This window comes from Scyliorhinus torazame, chromosome 4, assembly GCF_047496885.1.
Source record: "Scyliorhinus torazame isolate Kashiwa2021f chromosome 4, sScyTor2.1, whole genome shotgun sequence".
Taxonomy (NCBI): Eukaryota; Metazoa; Chordata; class Chondrichthyes; order Carcharhiniformes; family Scyliorhinidae; genus Scyliorhinus; species Scyliorhinus torazame.
This window is the reverse complement of record NC_092710.1, coordinates 233,948,753-233,969,863: the sequence shown is the minus strand read 5'-3', so window position 1 is coordinate 233,969,863 and position 21,111 is coordinate 233,948,753. Positions and strand designations below refer to the sequence as shown.

At 49.9% G+C, this 21,111-nt stretch overlaps 1 protein-coding gene across 2 annotated transcripts in view; it reads right to left on the bottom strand.

Annotated features, from left to right (window-relative positions):
- pbk (PDZ binding kinase) overlaps positions 1 to 21,111 on the bottom strand; it is a 64,860-nt gene that overhangs the window by 36,426 nt on the left and 7,323 nt on the right. Inside the window, exons 1-3 of one of the 2 annotated variants that reach the window (XM_072499470.1) lie at positions 18,036 to 18,193; positions 4,584 to 4,692; positions 410 to 509 (exon numbers count right to left, since the gene is read on the bottom strand). In XM_072499470.1, coding sequence (XP_072355571.1) covers positions 410 to 509; positions 4,584 to 4,653 — 170 coding nt within the window. In that variant the 5' untranslated portion in view covers positions 4,654 to 4,692; positions 18,036 to 18,193. Of the gene's footprint in view, positions 1 to 409; positions 510 to 4,583; positions 4,693 to 18,035; positions 18,194 to 21,111 lie in introns of those variants that run through there. The other variant, XM_072499469.1, reaches the window with a different exon arrangement.

Here is a 21,111-nt window from a genome sequence, read left to right as displayed (position 1 = left end):
ATTGGCCATGTTAAATTGTCCTTAGTGTCCAAAATTGCCCTTAGTGTTGGGTGGGGTTACTGGGTTATGGGGATAGGGTGGAGGTGTGGGCTTCGGAAGGGTGCTCTTTCCAAGAGCCGGTGCAGACTCGATGGGCCTAATGGCCTCCTTCTGCACTGTAAATTCTATGAAATTAATATACATTTGGGGTATCATATAATAAAACTACAACAACCAAGTTTGATCACCTTGAGTCAACAATTAACCAGGTTGAATGACTCTATTGTACAACTGTAATAGTTATACCATTGATGTCTAAGTAAGTAACTTGCATTTGGACAATTATTGTCCCTTTGTTCCTCAAGACTGAAATCACAAGAAATCATCCTATGGAGTTTAAGAGATTACCAAATACTTTACAATTACTAACCTTTTCATGAGGTAAACATTAACTCCCGTACCATAGCCTAGTTTCTTCATGAAGGGAGAAGCAGGAAGGACCAAAGTAGTATGATTCTCATTCCAGGAACCTGCCGATAGTTAAAATTTAGATTATAAAATATATACCCTGTACTTCATTTGTGTATATCGAAGACCTTAGAATCAAATTAATTGTGCAAAGATGTACAGCACAACACAAAGGGCAGGTTTAATTGCATGCGTACAAAATACTTGATTGTAATAAACAAAGCACCAGTGATCCATGGGTAGTACAATATAGATTTTGAAAGCAATGACTAGTCACTTTCTATAGATGTACTAAAGCACTATAACTGTACTGAAAACAGCAATTCACTAGATGACAAATATTTCTCTACTTAATAAGGCAACAGTTTTAACACAAGAGTATGTTTAAACCACACTGGTGTAAAAACTAAAACTTGTGCAGTTTTTTGGCGAGGTGAGAGTGATTGCTCTTGACAGCGATTGCTCTTGACAGCAAGGTCACATTTGGTCAAGTATGACATCAAGGAGCTCTAGCAAAACTGAAGCCAACGGGAATCAGAGGGAAACTCGCCACAGGTTGGATTCATGCTTAGCACAAGAGTATGGTTATGGTTATTGGATGTCAATGATCTCAGCTCCAGGACATCACTGCAGGGGTTCCTCAGGCTAGTGGCCAAGGCCCAAAATTTTCAGCTGCTTCATCAACGACCTCCTTCCATTAAAAGCCATGTTCAGCACCATTCGCGACCCCCCGGATACTGATGCAGTCAGTATCCAAATACAGCAAGACCTAGGCAATACCCAGGCTTAGACTGACAAGTGGCATGTAACATTCCGGACACAGATGTGCCAGGCAATGACCAGCTCCAGCAAGAAATAATATAACCATTGCCCCTTGACATTCAATGGCATTACCATCAAAGAAATCCCCACTATCAACTTTCTACTATTGACCAGAAACTCAACTGGACTAGCAATATAAATACTAGAGCAGGTCAAAGGCTAGGAATCCTATGAACATACATACAAAATACAAATTAGGAGTTAGCCATTTGGCCACTTAAACCTGCTCCACCATTCAATAAGATCATGATGATCTAATTGTAACTTCGACCCCACATTGCTGCATACCTGCAATAACCTTTCACTACTTGTTAGTCAAGAATCCATCTCGCTCAGTCTTAAATATTCAAAGACTCTGCTGCCACTGCATTTGGAGGAAGTGTGTTTCAAAGACGGGCGGCATGGTAGCACAGTGGGTAGCACAGTTGCTTCACAGCTCCCGGTTTGGGTCACTGTCTGTGCGGAGACTGCACGTTCTACCCGTGGGTTTCCTCCGGGTGCATCGGTTTCCTCCCATAGTCCAAAGATGTGCAGCTTAGGTGGATTGGCCATGATAAAATTGCCCTTAAGTGTCCAAAGAAAAAGGTTAGGTGGGGTTACTGGGATAGCGTCTGCACGTTCTACCTGTGCTGCGTGGGTTTCCTCCAGGTGCCCCAGTTTCCTCCCACAGTCCAAAGATGTACAGCTTAGGTGGATTGAACATGCTAAATTGCCCTTAGTGTCCAAAAGGTTAGGTGGGGTTACTGGGTTACGGAGATAGGGTGAAGATGTGGTCTTGGGTAGGGTACTCTTTCCAAGGACCGGTGCAGACTCGATGGGCCGAATGTCACTGTAAATTCTATGATCTGACTCACTACCCTCAAGAGAAAAAAAATATCATCTGTCTGAATGAGCGACCCTTATTTTTAAAGTGATCCCGAGTTCTAGATTCTCCAGCAAGAGGAAACATCCTTTCCAAATCCACCCTATCAATACCCTGCAGGATCTTAAAGGTTTCCATCATGTCGCCTATTACTCTTCTAAACTTTAGTGGATACAAACCTAACTGTCATAATATACACCAGTATATCATGGTGCAGACACACACTGATGGACACACGTGGGACCAATCAACATACACAACACCGCAGCTAATCACCAGTGAGAACACACGCACTATAAAGACAGGGGGCATCAGAGTTCCCGCTCATTCGAGTAGCAGCTAGCTAGGAGCACAGAGCTCACAGCCTGCAACACAGACATTCACTATGTGCTGAGTGCATCAACTGGTTAGGACAAGGCAAAGGTCTTTAGTTAAAGCTAGTATCGTATTTACCCACAGTTCAAGTATGTTTAAATAGTTAACCTTTTAATAAAATAGTGTTGTACTACTTCAAGTGTTGGTGACCTGTATGTGATCCAGAACACCCAACACATCACTAACCTCTTCAACCTTTACTCATAAGACAACCCTGTGGCAGGTAACTCACCTCCTGACTCCCCATAGCCAGTCGACAAGGCACAATTCAGGAGTGTGATGGAATACTCTCCCGTTGCCTGGATGAATGCAGCTCCAACAACACAAGAAGCTTGACACCATCTAGGACAAAGCAGCCCACTTGATTGGCATCCCATCCACAAACATTCACTCCTTCCACCACCGACACAAAGATAATAGCAGCAGTGTGCACCATCTACAAGATGCACTGCAGATACTTACCAATGCACATTAGAGCACCTCTAAAACCACAACAACTACCATTTAGAAGGATAAAGATACATAGGAGCACCACCACCTGGAAATTCCCCTCCAAGCCACTCACCATCCGGACTTGAAAATAGGTCACCATTCCTTCACTGTTACTGGGTCAAAATCCTGGAACGCCCTCCCAACAGCACTGTGGATGTCCCACAGCTGTTCAAGAGGTAGTTAAAGCCACTTTCTCAAGCGCATTAGGGATGGGCAACAAATGCTGGCCTAGCCAAAGCCAATATCCGCTGAATAAATAAAAACACTTTTTTTTACTCCAAACTAAAGTTACTCTTATAAATAGAAAAATCTTGCAATTATGTAATACCTTTCACCGCAGGTCACTTTACTGCCCATTGGCATTCTCCTGTGTGGTCACCAGACAGTAGCCAATTTTCACACAGCAAGCTCCCACAAATAAGCAACGTGATAATGATCAGATAACATTTTGTGGCAGTAAGTATATCCTTCAAAATAAAATGGGGCATTGCTCCAGCCACCAAACAAAAGTTGGCACCTAAAACAATGCAGTACAGTGTAGCCTAGAATGAAACTCGACAACCTTCTTAATCTCAGGCAAGAGTGCTAAGCCACAGGTGACAGAACTTCAAGGTACTATCTAATTTTCTATACTTAAAATGTCTCTAGAAGGGGCAGCACGGTGGCGGTGGTTAGCACAGCTGCCTCACGGCACTGAGGTCCCAGGTTTGATACCGGCTCTGGGTCACTGTCCGTGTGGAGTTTGCACATTCTCCCCGTGTTTGCGTGGGTTTCGCCCCCACAACAGATGTTAGGCTATTGGCCTAAAGTTTCCTATTTTCTGTCTCCCTCCTTTTTTGAATAGAGGTGTTGATTCCAATCCTCTGGGACCCTTCCAGAATCTAAGGAATTTTGGATTATAATGAATGTATCTATACTATCTGTGTCACCACTTCTTTTAAGACCCTAGGATGCAGGTCAACCAGACCTTGAGACTTGTCAGTCTTTGGGTCTACTAGTTTTCCTAGCAACCTTTTCCCTTACGGCGATGTTAGGTTCCTCCCTCTCTATCTCCTATTGATTTTCAAGTATCTTTGAGAAATTTTCTAAATCTTCTACCATGAAGCCTAACACAAAATAGTTTACTGTTTTTCTATTCTTTGTGCCAAAATGGACAAGTTCACAGCTCCTGGGGTCCGGGTTCAATTCCCGGCTGGGGTCGCTGTCTGTGCGGAGTCGGCGTGTTTCGCCCCGTGTCTGCGTGGGTTTCCTCCCACAGTCCACATATGTGCAGGTTAGGTGAATTTACCATGCTAAATTGCCCTTAAGTGTCTAAAAAGGTTGGTGGGGTTACTGGGATAGGGTGGAGGAGTGGGTAGGCTGCTCTTTCCAGGGGCTGGTGCAGACTCGATGGGCTGAATGGCCTCCTTCTGCACTGTAAATTCTATGATTCTAACCCAAAGATATGCAAGCTAGCTGGATTGACCACGCTAAATTGTCTTTTAATTGGAAAAAATAAATTGTGTACTCTAAATTTATTTTTTAAAATGTCTCCAGAACGAGAGAGAAAATTTGTCTCAAAATCAAAAGTTCAGTCAATTCATACCTAATTGTTTCTTTTTATTTTCCTGTTGGCAAGGAGATTTGAAAGGGCAAGCTTCATCCATACTTTGCATTTCAAATTAAATACTTCACCAAACGTATGCCTTTCAAAACTGCAAAGAAGAAAAAGTTAGTAACAGTTTAGAAACTTCAAACATTGACTATCAGCTTTCTAATAACTTGAGTATTGCTATAGTGATTTGATGCTGCACACTCCAACCAATTCTTTTTGTCCCGTTTTATCTGAAAACAGGACAGTGACAGCAACAGTTCGACTTCTGGGAAGGCCCCCCCACCCCACCAATAAATTCTGGTGGAGAGGAAACCCGAGACACTACACGTGTAGTGTCTCCCACCCACCCTCCTCCTCTAACCTAATAATAAGATCCATTGGTGTGAGGTAAGTGCCATATTATATTATTATTATATTATATTATTAGCATTGCGCAGGTCAAAGAGACACAGCCTGAGTGAGAGAGATACAGACTGAGAATTTGGTAGTTTGATGCAGTGAGGTAACCAGGAAAGTTAAGTGGTTAATCTAATTGTGCTGTTTTTCAGTTAAAAGTGCAGGGTAGATTAGTGTCTGATTGGCTGAAGCTGCCCCCACCATAAACTTAAATTAAACTAATCAATTAATTAGTGATGGCTGGTCAGGTGATGTGCTTGAGCTGCTTGATGTGGGAGCTGGCAGATCCCATTGCGAGCTGCAGCGGCCACATCTGCAGTAAGTGTTGGCTGCTCAAAGAGCTCCGGCTCAGAGTTGATGAGCTGGAGTCTGAGCTTCAAACACTGAGGCACATCCGGGAGGGGGAGACTTACCTGGACACTGTGTTTCAGGAGGCAGTCACACCTGTCAGAGTAAGTAGTTTAAATCCTGCCAGTGGCCAGGGACAGCAGGGTGTGACTGCAAGTCAGGCAGGTAAAGGGAACCAGCAGTCAGGAACTCAGGAGCCTCAGCCCTTGACCCTGTCCAACAGGTATGAGGTACTTGCTCCCTGTGTGGATGGCGAACAGGGTTGCAGGAAGGATGAGTCAGCTGACCAAGGCACCATGGTTCAGCAGGCCATACAAGGGGAGGGAGTAAATAGGCAAGTTGTAGTTGTAGGGGATTCTATTATCAGGGGGATAGATAGTATCCTCTGTGAGCAGGATAAAGAGTCCCGCATGGTATGTTGCCTGCCCGGTGCTAGGGTGTGGGACATCTCTGACCGGCTTGAAAGGATACTGGAGGGAGGGGGAGGATCCAGTTGTTGTGTCCATGTCGGTACCAACAACATAGGCAAGTCTAGGAAAGAGGACCCGTTTAGAGATTATAAAGAGCTAGGATTCAAATTAAAAAACAGGTCCTCAAGGGTCATAATCTTCGGATTACTGCCCGAGCCACGTGCAAATTGGCATAGGGAGGCAAGAATAAGGGAAGTTAACACGTGGCTGAAAGAGTGGTGTGGGAATGAGGGGTTCCTTTTCATGGGACACTGGCATCAGTTTTGGGACAGGGGGGACCTATACCGTTGGGATGGTCTCCACCTGAACCGAGCTGGGACCAGTGTTCTGGCGAAAAGAGTAAATAGGGTGGTCAATAGGACTTTAAACTAAAGATTGGGGGGGAGAGAGAAAGTCAGGGAACCAAGAGGTGAAGTAATCAGCGGGGAGCGTAGCTGCTTAGGAATACAAAAAAACACAAACAGACAAAACTCAAGAGTGGTTACGATTGTCCCCATCCCACAAAATATGACAGTGTATGGAAAGGCTCAGTAAACCAAGATCCACCACACTAAGAAAACAAAAAGGGACGGTCAATAGAGAATTAAAGGTGCTATATTTAAATGCGCGCAGTGTACGGAACAAGGTAGATGAGCTTGTGGCCCAGATTATGACTGGCAGGTATGATGTGGTAGGCATCACAGAGACATGGTTGCAGGGGGTTCAGGACTGGCATTTAAACATCCAAGGATTCACAACCTATCGAAAAGACAGAGAGGTGGGCAGAGGGGGCGGGGTTGCCTTGTTAATTAGGAATGAAATTAAATCAATAGCACTAAACGACATGGGGTCGGATGATGTGGAGTCTGTGTGGGTAGAGTTGAGGAACGACAAAGGCAAAAAAACCATAATGGGAGTTATATACAGGCCTCCTAACAGTGGTCAGGACCGGGGGCACAAAATGCACCACGAAATAGAAAGTGCATGTCAGAAAGGCAAGGTCACAGTGATCATGGGGGACTTCAATATGCAGGTGGACTGGGTAAATAATGCTGCCAGTGGACCCAAGGAAAGGGAATTCATTGAATGTTTACAGGAGGGCTTTTTGGAACAGCTTGTGATGGAGCCCACGAGGGAACAGGCCATTCTGGACTTAGTGTTATGTAATGAGCCAGACTTGATTAAAGATCTTAAAGTAAGGGAGCACTTAGGAGGCAGTGATCATAATATGGTAGAATTCAATCTCCAATTTGAAAGAAAAAAGGTAGAATCAGATGTAAAGGTGTTACAGTTAAATAAAGGTAACTACAGGGGCATGAGGGAGGAACTGACGAAAATCAACTGGGAGCAGAGCCTAGTGGGAAAGACAGTAGAACATCAATGGCAGGAGTTTCTGGGAGTAATTGAGGACACAGTACAGAGGTTCATCCCAAAGAAAAGAAAGATTATCAGAGGGGGGATTAGGCAGCCATGGCTGACAAAGGAAGTTAGGGAATGCATCAAAGCAAAAGCGAAAGCCTATAATGTGGCAAAGAGTAGTGGGAAGTCAGAAGATTGGGAAGACTACAAAAACAAACAGAGGATAACAAAGAGAGAAATAAGGAAAGAGAGGATCAAATTTGACGGTAGGCTAGCCAGTAACATTAGGAATGATAGTAAAAGTTTCTTTAAATACATTAAAAACAAACGGGAGGCAAATGTTGACATTGGGCCGCTCCAAAATGACGCTGGTAATTTTGTGATGGGAGACAAGGAAATAGCTGAGGAACTGAATAAGTACTTTGTGTCAGTCTTCACAGTAGAAGACATGAGTAATATCCCAACAATTCCGGAGAGTCAGGGGGCAGAGTTGAATATGGTAGCCATCACAAAGGAGAAAGTGCTAGAGAAACTAAGAGGTCTAAAAATTGATAAATCCCTGGGCCCAGATGGGCTACATCCTAGAGTTCTAAAGGAGATAGCTGAAGAAATAGTGGGGGCGTTAGTTATAATCTTTCAAAAGTCACTGGAGTCAGGGAAAGTCCCAGAGGATTGGAAAATCGCTGTTGTAATCCCCGTTCAAGAAGGGAACAAGGAAAAAGATGGAAAATTATAGGCCAATTAGCCTAACCTCGGTTGTTGGCAAGATTCTAGAATCCATTGTTAAGGATGAGATTTCTAAATTCTTGGAAGTGCAGGGTTGGATTAGGACAAGTCAGCATGGATTTAGTAAGGGGAGGTCGTGCCTGACAAACCTGTTAGAGTTCTTTGAAGAGATAACAAATAGGTTAGACCAAGGAGAGCCAATGGATGTTATCTATCTTGACTTCCAAAAGGCCTTTGATAAGGTGCCTCATGGGAGACTGCTGAGTAAAATAAGGGCCCATGGTATTCGAGGCAAGGTACTAACATGGATTGACGATTGGCCGTCAGGCAGAAAGTTGGGATAAAAGGTTCTTTTTCGGAATGGCAACCAGTGACGAGTGGTGTCCCGCAGGGTTCAGTGTTGGGGCCACAGCTGTTCTCTTTATATATTAACGATCTAGATGACGGGACTGGGGGCATTCTGGCTAAGTTTGCCGATGATACAAAGATAGGTAGAGGGGCAGGTAGTATGGAGGAGGTGGGGAGGCTGCAGAAAGATTTAGACAGTTTAGGAGAGTGGTCCAAGAAATGGCTGATGAAATTCAACGTGGGCAAGTGCGAGGTCTTGCACTTTGGAAAAAAGGAGAGAGGCAGGGACTATTTTCTAAACAGTGACAAAATTCATAATGCTGAAGTGCAAAGGGACTTGGGGGTCCGGGTCCAGGATTCTCTAAAGGTAAACTTGCAGGTTGAGTCCGTAATTAAGAAAGCAAATGCAATGTTGTGATTCATCTCAAGAGGCTTGGAATATAAAAGCAGGGATATACTTCTGAAGCTTTATAAAGCATTAGTTAGGCCCCATTTAGAATACTGTGAGCAATTTTGGGCCCCACACCTCAGGAAGGACATACTGGCACTGGAGCGGGTCCAGCGGAGATTCACACGGATGATCCCAGGAATGGTAGGCCTAACATACGATGAACGTCTGAGGATCCTGGGATTATATTCATTGGAGTTTAGGAGGTTGAGGGGAGATCTAATAGAAACTTACAAGATAATGAATGGCTTAGATAGGGTGGATGTAGGGAAGTTGTTTCCATTAGCAAGGGAGACTAGGACCCGGGGGCACAGCCTTAGAATAAAAGGGAGTCACTTTAGAACAGAGATAAGGAGAAATTTCTTCAGTCAGAGTGGTGGGTCTGTGGAATTCATTGCCACAGAGGGCGGTGGAGGCCGGGACGTTGAGTGTCTTTAAGACAGAAGTTGATAAATTCTTGATTTCTCAAGGAATTAAGGGCTATGGAGAGAGAGCGGGTAAATGGAGTTGAAATCAGCCATGATTGAATGGTGGAGTGGACTCGATGGGCCGAATGGCCTTACTTCCGCTCCTATGTCTTATGGTCTAACATGGCACCTGAGATCTTGATAAATAATGGGACCAGATAAAGCGAGGGATTTTAGAAAAATGTCAGCAACTTTAAGGAAGAAATTGGGTGACGAATGGCCACTAGGGGGCACTAAAGATCTGGACATCATTAAGAAAATTCAGCGTGAAATCTGGAAAAAGAGCCAAAGTATGAAAGCCGAAGAGTTATTTGGATTATGGAGTCAATATTGTCAAGAGGAGAGGGATAAGATCATGTTATCAAGTTGGCAAGAAAATGCCCTTAAAATGGGGATTCCAATTAGGAAAATGCCCTTAAAATGGGGATTCCAATTAGTGAAGGGGGAACCAGAAAACTCTGGAGATCTTGAAAAAGGAGTGTGCATTCAAAAAACGCACAAGTAAAGAGAGGGAGACACCTAGCGGGGCAGACTCGAGTTTTAAAAATGGGCGACGTATTTCAATGGCTGGCCTTGCATTGACAGAGGCAGATGGTGACCTAGAGAATTGGATCATGTCCGGAAGAGTCCCGACTGCACCAGTAGCATTGTCTGCACTAATTCCAGAACCACCAGGGTATCATAATTTATATTCAGTCACTGCTCCCCAGATTCAAATCATGCCAGCCTCGCCAGTCCCTTTGGTTGATAGTTTGGGCCCTATTTCTGCACCTTCACCGTCTGTTAGAGAAGGGGAGCTCTGTTCCACAAGCCCAGTTAGCTCTAAGACCCGATCTTGGACAATGAGAGAGGGGCCTGATCCTATCCAGAAACAATTACGCAGACCACCTAGATCCCTTAAGACCGATATGGTAGGACAGAAAGGTATGAGAACAAAGAAAGAGGATGGGAATGGTTCTGAGGAGCCAGAGCTCCCCCTGTCGGAAGGGAAGGACGTTGAAGTCTTTGAAGAGCCAGAGGAATCCGCTAAAGCGCCCCCTAGTGAGACTCTGAGACAGTTGCCGATTAGGAAAATACCCAACCCTTATGTTGCAACAGCAGCAGCCCAGCCCACGATAGACGTTTATTTCCCATGGAGACCCAGTGAGATGATGGCTATTCTGGCTGCAATCCCAGACAGGAAGAAATCTGCTGCTTTCGTGGACTATCTGAGAACTACCATCTCAGTTTATCAAGCTGATTCTAGGGACCTCTGGGCCCTAGTCCAGGAGCTTTTAACCCCAGCAGAGTGCCGGTCACCTCAACCACTTGAATTATGCTAGCCATGCCGCACTTCAGCAAGCCCATGCCTTGGACGATGATAGACGGGCACAAATCCTGAATGCGTTGAATGCCACATTTCAAAAGCCCATAAACATCTCTGTTATCTTAGACCTCAAACCTAAAAAGACTGAGGAGCCAGAGGAATTTCTGGAACGTTTTAATGAAATCTACCGTGGGCAGTCAGGCGACTTGCTGGACCAAAATGGTCAGAATTCCCCTCAATATTGTGCTATGTTAATGCATTGCCTAGCACCTTCCGTGGCTACTGCCGTGAAATGTAATAACATGAATTGGACAGAGAACGACCTTTCCCAGATGGCCCGGGCAGTCAAATTTTATTGGAAGGAGGGTGTAGGCCAGGAAGGAGGCTCAGTTACAAAGATTAAGACTGAGTATGTAATGAAAAAGGATGATCTGAGACGCCAACCAGCGGCTTACCAGCTGGAACCCCAATATTGTGACCTTGGGTGGGTGTATCAACGCGGGGGAGGATATCAAACCCACCCAAATGGACCTTCAGCCCCTCTTTATGGCCCACCGTATGCACCAACAGCTTTACAACTGCCACCCCCTCTGAGGGGCCATTGGTCTACTGGGGAAAGAGGATGGGGCAGATATAGAGGGAACAATGCATGTTTTAATTGTGGCCGTACAGATCAGGAATGCCCCTTTAAAAGACGGGCAGCAGAAGGAGACTACCCGACCCAAAGGAGGGGATACCCACCAAGGGGAGGACAGACGAGGTACACCGACTTCTCCCAGGCAAACCCTTTCCCAACACAAGATTGACTAGCTAATTTAGTCATAAGGACTCTCCAATCGGACAGGGAACCTATTATCTCTCTGCAGACAGATCAACATTACCCATTTATAACCGACACTGGAACAGCCATGTCTTCGGTGCAATCAGAACTTTGACTACCACTATCCGACCACACCCAGCATTTGTCGGGGCCCCAAGGAGAGGTGTGTGAGTATCCTATTTCTGAACCTGTGACAGTCACTTACAAGAATAAGTCTGCAGATCATCAGTTTGGGGTGACTACTGGATTGGACTGTGACTTGTTGTCCCGAGATTTACTGTGTATCTTCCAGCTACAGCTAGAGTGCGGAGACGATGGGGTAACGGTTCAATCATGGAGGATGAGACAACAGTGCTATGTTTCTATCACACCCCAGTGGTGGACGTTAGACATTGAACATTCACTGCACCACGTTACCCTGCCTATGACAGAACCGGACAGAACAGGGAGTTGGAGGACAAATACCGGCCGTTAATTGGGACCGAATGGCCAGTCCAGATTACAGCCACAGTCACGGGAAAAGGTACAGCCGATTCTGTTACAATACCACCACATTTATGGCCACAGTCAGCTTCTGTAGGCCCTCATGTTACACGTCAGGTCCACCACCAGTACCATGCCAAGGATCTGGGGCCTATGGTAAGGAGGGCAGTGGATCATTCAGACCCAACAGAGTACGCACTTCAAGTCATGCCAGACGGCACTTCTATAAAACTATAAAATATTTTGAGGTCCCTGAAACGATTAACACTCGACTTCAGCATCACCTGGGACGTGACGTTTTGGGATATGTCAACCCACAGCTCTGGAAGAATAGGGGATTCCTTACCTCGGCCGGCACGGAAATATTCCACCGGGGTTTAGTTAATGATCTACTGAAGGCCCTCCTTATGCCCGAGCAGATTTCCATCATTAAATGCGCTGCCCATACAAACGTTAAGACCCCAGTTGACATTGGGAATGAACGAGCAGATTGTGCACCGCGGACAGCCGCGCAAATTCAGCAATTGATGGTGCCTCAAATGTTAAGTCAGACTAAACGTTCTGCAATAAATAGGTCTGCCTCTGACAAGCCAATGCCAACCATCCAAGACGTCATAAGGTTACAGGAGGACGCTCCTGATAGTGATAAACAAATGTGGAAATATGATTCCGTTTCCTCTTTATGGACCACGCCAGCACATCAGACTTGTATGTCTGAGGTACTGGCTTTATGGGTCATCGAATGTGTACACTTTGCAACTCATTGTGGGGCTCGGGGGACTAGTGATTTGTTGCTGGACACTTGGTGGCACCCTAAAATGCAGGGGCTGGCCCAGAGTATCAGTAATCGGTTTGATTTATCAGCAATATAACACCGGCAAAGGTATCCCTTGTGGTATGGGGCAAACCCCATTGCCCAGTGGTCCCTTTGAGACGCTCTGAATGGATTACATTGAGTTGGAAAGGTGTCAATATTATAAATATGTTTTCGTCATTGTGGATATGTTCAGCAGATGGGTTGAGGCGTATCCGACGACCGATAATAAAGCTGCTACTGTGGTTAAATTTCTGATGCGGGAAATCATTCCCCGGTACGGCATACCAGCTCAGTTAAGTTCTGATAACAGGCCTCATTTTATTGGACAGATTAACCTGCCTCCCTTCCCCACCGTTGTTTTACAGGTGTGGCGCATGATGGGGTGGCTACGCATCGCCTGTGTAATCTTCGGCCTCGCCTCGCTTGGAGTGACATCGGCGACGGAAATGGAAAAGATCATCTACATCTGTAACTCCAACTAAACTACAAGGACATTTCACTTGTGCAGAGGTGACGTCCCCATATGAGGACATGGAAGGTCATCAGGTTAACGGACAATGCAGGACTCATGAAGCAATTGCACCGGTCCCGGCGATGGGAAGGGAACATTGCATGGACATTGCCTTGTTTTTGGAGTACATGTAAATTTGATTTTGAATGTGTTAGTCAGACCGTGAGGAGAGGGTAGGAAGAGGTTGTGAGAGAGGGGGACTAGAGAGAGAGGACGGAGCGTGTGAGAAGGGGAGTACAACAAGAACGTAGATTATCAGGAGATATACTTAATTCATTTAGGACTGAGGGAAACCTGGGTAAAATGCAGGATGCACTGGAACAGATAGACGCCCCTAGAATCTTGGCTGTTAGGATCCACGAGGGTGCAGCGGGTGACTGCAACAGGAATTGGAAATGCAGCGACGAATCTTCTTAGATGAGGGGCCGTAGCTACGGGTTGGATAGATAGGTTATCATGAAATGATAAAAGGAGGGAATGAGGAATTGAACAAACGAATGTGATATAAAATAGTTAGTTCAAATATTAGTTCCAGTAATGTAGATAGTAGTGAGTTCACAAAGGACAAAGGAATTCAGAAAGCATGGCAAGGAGGATGGGGAAAAGGATGCTGGGTAACAAGAGGCCCAGGGTTAAGGAATGCGAAGTGAGCCAATCAGGATATATGGCCAGGTCAGGAGGTGTATAGGATGACCTATGGGAATCTTGTATGTGAAACTTGATGCCATTTGAATGTATTTGCAGAGATTTCTGTCTCCGACCTCCCTCGGTTCCGAAGCTCCAGGAGACAGCTTGTGTTCTGGAACTCATTGCGGAGCGAGTCAGCCTTGCAAGTTTATTAAAAATAAATAATACTATACCTACAAATCCATCTCGAGGTTTATTGAGGCCAGACTGACGGGTAAAGAATTCAATATTGTCAGGACAAGGATCCCCTACAATATGGGTCATACAGGCCAATCTCACTCCTAAATGTAGATGCAAAGTTGTTGGGGAAGATTTTAGCCACGAGGATAAAGGACTGTGTGCCACAGGTCATTCACGAGGATCAGACGGGGTTCGTGAAAGGGAGACAGCTGAATACGAATGTACGGAGGCTCTTGAATGTTATAATGATGCCAGCAGTGGAAGGGGATGCGGAGAAGGCCTTTGATAGGGTAGAGAGTGGGTGTACCTGTGGGAGGTGCTGAAAAGATTCGGGTTTGGGGAGGGGTTTGTCAGGTGGGTTAAGTTGCTGTATGAGGCCCCGGTGGCGAGTGTGGCCACGAACAGAAGGAGGTCAGAGTATTTTTGGTTACACCGGGGGACGAGGCAGGGGTGTCCCCTGTCCCCCCTGCTCTTTGCGCTGGCGATTGAGCTCCTGGCCATGGCATTGAGGGAGTCGAGGAATTGGAGGGGGATGGTGCGGGGTGGGGAGGAACATCAGGTGTCACTCTATGCAGACGATTTGCTGCTATATGTGGCGGACCCGGTGGGGGGAATGCTGGAGGTGATGAGGATTCTCAGGGAGTTTGGGGATTTCTCCGGGTATCAGCTCAATATGGGGAAGAGCGAGTTGTTAGTTGTTCACCCAGGGGACCAGGAGAGGGGGATTGGTGTGCTCCCACTAAAAAGGGCGGAGAGGAGTTTCAGGATCCTGGGGGTCCAGGTGGCTAGGAGTTGGGGGGCGCTGCATAAGTTTAACTTCACGAGACTGGTGGAGCAAATGGAGGAGGAGTTTAAGAGGTGGGACGTGCTGCCACTCTCCCTGGCGGGTAGGGTGCAGTCAGTTAAAATGACGGAGCTCCAGAGACTTTTGTTCCTGTTCCAGTGCCTCCCCATCCTGATCCCCAAGGCCTTCTTCAGGCGGGTTAATAGGAGCATTATGGGGTTTGTATGGGCGCAGAAGACCCCGAGGGTGAGAAGGGTGTTCCTGGAGCAGTGCAGGGATAAGGGGGGGGGGGGGGGTTGCCGCTGCCTAACCACCGTGGGTATTATTGGGCCGCCAACGTGGCGATGGTGTGTAAGTGGGTGATTGAGGGGGATGGGGCGGCATGGAAGAGGCTGGAGATGGCGTCCTGTGTGGGCACGAACCTGGAGGCGCTGGTGACGGCGCCGCTGTCGCTTCCTCCAGCGAGGTATACCAGGAGCCCGGTGGTGGCTGTTACCTTCAAAATTTGGGGGCAATGGAGACATCACGGGGGGAGTGGCCTCGGTATGGACCCCGATTCGGGGGAACCGCCGGTTTGTCCCGGGGAGGATGGACGAAGGGTTCCTGAGCTGGCACAGGGCAGGTATTAGAAGGATGGGGGACCTGTTTGTGGACGGGAAGTTCGCGAGCCTGGGTGAGCTGGAGGAGAAGTTCGGGCTCCCCCTGGGGAAACACCTTCAGATACATGCAGGTAAGGGCGTTTGTTTGGCGGCAGGTGGTGGAGTTCCCACTGTTGCCGCCGCGCAGGGTCCAGGACAGGGTGCTGTCGGGGTGTGGGTTGGAGAGGGGAGGATCTCAGCAACGTATCAGGTGATGCAGGAGGAGGATGCCTCGGTGGAGGAGCTAAAGGGTAAGTGGGAGGAGTTGGGTGAGGAGATGGACGAGGGGACGTGGGCGGATGCCCTGGGGAGAATGAACTCTTCCTCCTCGTGCGCGAGGCTCAGCCTCATACAATTTAAGGTGCTGCATAGGGCTCACATGACCAGGGCAAGGATAAGCCGGTTCTTTGCGTGCAAGGACAGGTGTGTTAGGTGCTCAGGGAGCCCAGCAAACCACACCCACATGTTCTGGGCATGCCCAGCACTGGAGGACTTTTGGAAGGGTGTAGTGAGGACGGTGTTGAGGGTGGTAGGTTCCAGGGTCAAGCCGGGCTGGGGGCTCGCAATATTTAGGGTGGCAGAGGAGCCGGGAGTGCAGGAGGTGAAAGAGGCCGGTATTCTGGCCTGTGCGTCCCTGGTATCCCGGCGAAGCATTCTTCTTCAGCGGAAGGATGCGAGGCCCCCAAGCGTGGAATCCTGGATCAATGATATGGCGGGGTTTATTAACTTGGAGAGGGTGAAATTTGCCTTAAGGGGATCGGTGCAAGGGTTCTTCAGGCGGTGGCAACCGTTCCTAGACTTCCTGGCAGAGCATTAGAAGATGGTCAGCAGCAGCAACCTGGGGGGGGGGGGGGGGTTCGTTTTTCTTGAGTGTGCACATATATTTGCTTTTGTGTTGATGAAGGCTGTTAATTTATTTATATATATGGGGGGGGGGGGGGGGGGGGGGGGGGGTGTTGTTCTTTTCTTTCTGTATTTTGTTATTGATCTTTTGTTAAAAAAAATTCTGGTCGCCAGATCACTGAGGGGCAACACAGGTGGAGAAGGTAGTCAAGAAGGCATACGGCATGCTTGCCTTCATTGGCCGGGGCATTGAGTATAAGAATTGGCAAGTCATGTTGCAGCTGTATAGAACCTTAGTTGGGCCACACTTGGAGTATAGTGTTCAATTCTGGTTGCCACACTACCAAAAGGATGTGGAGGCTTTAGAGGGGGTGCAGAAGAGATTTACCAGGATGTTGCCTGGTATGGAGGGCATTAGTTATGAGGAGCGGTTGAATAAACTCGGTTTGTTCTCACTGGAACGACAGAGGTTGAGGGGCGACCTGATAGAGGTCTACAAAATTATGAGGGGCATAGACAGAGGCTTTTCCCCAGGGTAGAGGGGTCAATTACTAGGGGGCATAGGTTTAAGGTGCGAGGAACAAGGTTTAGAGGAGATGTACGAGGCAATTTTTTTACCCAGAGGGTGCCTGGAACTCACTGCCAGAGGCAGTGGAAGCAGGGACGATAGTGACGTTTAAGGGGCATCTTGACAAATACATGAATAGGATGGGAATAGAGGGATACGGACCCAGGAAGTCTAGAAGATTTTAGTTTAGACGGGCAGCATGGTCGGCATGGGCTTGGAGGGCCTGTTCCTGTGCTGTACTTTTCTTTGTTCTGTTTGCAAAATAAGATGGAAATGAGGAGGATTTCTTTCTCTCAGATCCGTTATTGTTTGGAATTCTCCAGCGCAGAGAACAATTGGAGGCTGGAAAATTCAAGGCTGAGTTTTTAAAAATTATTTGTTCATAGGACATGGGCATCGCAGGCTGTGTCAGCATTTATGGCCCATCTGTAATTGCCCTTGAGGGGCAGTTTAGAATCCATTGCTGAGGGTCTGGAGTCACATTTAGACCAGACCAGGTAAGGACAGCAGGTTTCCTTCCCTAAAGGACATTAGTGAACCAGAAGGGTTTTCATGACAATCGAGAACGGTTTCATGATCACCACTCGACTTTTTTTTAATTCCAGAGTTTTACTGAATTCAAATTTCACCATCTGCAGTGGTGGGATTTGAACCTCGGACTGTACTCTGGGTTTCTAGTTCAGTGACAATACCACTATGCCACCGCCTCCCCGCAGTTTGTCAGATTTGAACAATAGAGTCAAGTCATCTGGGAGTAGACAAGAAAGTGGAGTTGAGCCCATGATCAGACCAGTCACAGTGGTGTTGCATGGCAGAGCAGGCGAGAGGTCAAATGGCCGTTTCCCACCTTTTGTTCTTATAAACAATCTCCAACAATTCACCACCTGAAGGGATGAGACTACACATTTTTATGTTCACATTCTGAACCATTGCAGTTAATTAGCAGTCGCCAACTATCACATTTTAAAAAAAGATATTTCTATTAATTACTAGACTTAACTTGGGATTAGGAAGTAGCAAAGAGACATTTATTCGTTATTTCCTCAGAGTGACCATCAGCATCCTACTCCACTCCATGTCCAATAACTTTAATTACTTCAGTGCCTGTCTTTAATTCTTCTAACTTTTTTGTAGTAATTCTTGGTGTCACCCTCTCTGAGCCCTTCAAAGTTTGCAATTTAAACCACATTTTCAGATGGTTCGCAGTGCAGGACAATTGTACAAAGGAAGTTTGCGCTTGTGGACTATTGCCTGTAAACTCTTACCTGTGAAGTTCCAAGAGGGATCTCCCAGTCTAGTTTTGGGGTAGCGCAGGCAAAATTGTGGTAGATTAATAAAATTCAACATCAGGAAGTGAGAGGTTGGGACCCAGGAAAAATCCACCAGACTCAGGAGCATTTTCTAAACAGAGGGAAGCCAAGATCTGTGCAGGAACAGAGATTGAGAAGCCCACGTAGAGAACTCACTAAAAGCTAGTGAACAGTTAGAAAAAAAACTAATTCAAATCAGTAATTTATTTTATGTTGTTTCTTAAATCCCCGGGGTAAATAGCGGGCCGTTACCCCCCCCCCCCCACGGGGTAAACAGCGGGCCGTTACCCCCCCCTCCCCGGGGTAAACAGCGGGCCGTAACCCCCCCTCCCCGGGGTAAACAGCGGGCCGTTACCCCCCCTCCCCGGGGGTAAACAGCGGGCCGTTACCCCCCTCCCCAGGGTAAACAGCGGGCCGTTACCCCTCCCCGGGGTAAACAGCGGGCCGTTACCCCCCCCCTCCCCGGAGTAAACAGTGGGCCGTTACCCCCCCCTCCCCGGGGGTAAACAGTGGGCCGTTACCCCCCCCCCTCCCCGGGGTAAGCAGCGGGCCGTTACCCCCCCCTCCCCGGGGTAAACAGTGGGCCGTAACCCCCCCCCTCCCCGGGGGGTAAACAGCGGGCCGTTACCCCTGCCCTCCTCCCCGGGGTAAACAGCGGGCCGTTACCCCCCCCTCCCCCGGGGGTAAACAGTGGGCCGTTACCCCCCTCCCCGGGGTAAACAGTGGGCCGTTACCCCCCCTCCCCGGGGTAAACAGCGGGCCGTTACCTGCCACCCCCCTCCCCGGGGGTAAACAGCGGGCCGTTACCCCCCCCTCCCCGGAAGTAAACAGTGGGCCGTTACCCCCCCCTCCCCGGGGGTAAACAGTGGGCCATTACCCCCCCCCCTCCCCGGGGTAAGCAGCGGGCCGTTACCCCCCCTCCCCGGGGTAAACAGTGGGCCGTAACCCCCCCTCCCCGGGGTAAACAGCGGGCCGTAACCCCCCCTCCCCGGGGTAAACAGCGGGCCGTTACCCCTGCCCTCCTCCCCGGGGTAAACAGCGGGCCGTTACCCCCCCTCCCCGGGGTAAACAGTGGGCCGTTACCCCCCCCTCCCCGGGGTAAACAGTGGGCCGTTACCCCCCCTCCCCGGGGTAAACAGTGGGCCGTTACCCCCCCTCCCCGGGGTAAACAGCGGGCCGTTACCTGCCCACCCCTCCCCGGGGGTAAACAGCGGGCCGTTACCCCCCCCTCCCCGGGATAAACAGTGGGCTGTTACCCCCCCTCTCCCCGGGGTAAACAGTGGGCCGTTACCCCCCCCTCCCCGGGGTAAACAGTGGGCCGTTACCCCCCCTCCCCGGGGTAAACAGCGGGCCGTTACCCCCCCCCTCCCCGGGGTAAACAGCGGGCCCGTTACCCCCCCTCCCCGGGGTAAACAGCGGGCCGTAACCCCCCCCCGGGGTAAACAGCGGGCCGTTACCCCTGCCCTCCTCCCCGGGGTAAACAGCGGGCCGTTACCCCCCTCCCCGGGGTAAACAGCGGGCCGTTACCCCCCCCCGGGGGTAAACAGCGGGCCGTTACCCCCCCCCGGGGTAAACAGCGGGCCGTTACCCCCCCCGGGGTAAACAGCGGGCCGTTACCCCCCCCTCCCCGGGGTAAACAGCGGGCAGTTACCCCCCCCCGGGGTAAACAGCGGGCCGTTACCACCCCTCCCCGGGGTAAACAGCGGGCCGTTACCCCCCTCCCCGGGGTAAACAGTGGGCCGTAACCCCCCCTCCCCGGGGTAAACAGCGGGCCGTTACCCCTGCCCTCTTCCCCGGGGTAAACAGCGGGCCGTTACCCCCCCTCTCCGGGGTAAACAGTGGGCCGTTACCCCCCCTCCCCGGGGTAAACAGTGGGCCGTTACCCCCCCTCCCCGGGGTAAACAGTGGGCCGTTACCCCACCCACCCCCCCGGGGGTAAACAGCGGGCCGTTACCCCCCCCCCCGGGGTAAACAGCGGGCCGTTACCCCCCCCGGGGTAAACAGCGGGCCGTTACCCCCCCTCCCCGGGGTAAACAGCGGGCCGTTACCCCCCCCCCGGGGTAAGCAGCGGGCCGTTACCCCCCCTCCCCGGGGTAAACAGTGGGCCGTAACCCCCCCCCTCCCCGGGGTAAACAGCGGGCCGTTACCCCTGCCCTCCTCCCCGGGGTAAACAGCGGGCCGTTACCCCCCCTCCCCGGGGTAAACAGTGGGCCGTTACCCCCCCCCTCCCCGGGGTAAACAGTGGGCCGTTACCCCCCCTCCCCGGGGTAAACAGTGGGCCGTTACCCCCCTCCCCGGGGTAAACAGCGGGCCGTTACCTGCCCCCCCCCCCTCCCCGGGGTAAACAGCGGGCCGTTACCCCCCCCCTCCCCGGGGTAAACAGTGGGCCGTTACCCCCCCCCCTCCCCGGGGTAAGCAGCGGGCCGTTACCCCCCCTCCCCGGGGTAAACAGTGGGCCGTAACCCCCCCCTCCCCGGGGTAAACAGTGGGCCGTAACCCCCCCCTCCCCGGGGTAAACAGCGGGGCCGTTACCCCTGCCCCCCTCCCCGGGGTAAACAGCGGGCCGTTACCCCCCCCCTCCCCGGGGTAAACAGTGGGCCGTTACCCCCCCCCTCCCCGGGGTAAACAGTGGGCCGTTACCCCCCCCTCCCCGGGGTAAACAGTGGGCCGTTACCCCCCCCCTCCCCGGGGTAAACAGCGGGCCGTTACCTGCCCCCCCCCTCCCCGGGGTAAACAGCGGGCCGTTACCCCCCCCCTCCCCGGGATAAACAGTGGGCTGTTACCCCCCCTCTCCCCGGGGTAAACAGTGGGCCGTTACCCCCCCCCCTCCCCGGGGTAAACAGTGGGCCGTTACCCCCCCCCTCCCCGGGGTAAACAGCGGGCCGTTACCCCCCCCTCCCCCGGGGTAAACAGTGGGCCGTAACCCCCCCCCCGGGGTAAACAGCGGGCCGTTACCCCTGCCCTCCTCCCCGGGGTAAACAGCGGGCCGTTACCCCCCCCCCGGGGTAAACAGCGGGCCGTTACCCCCCCC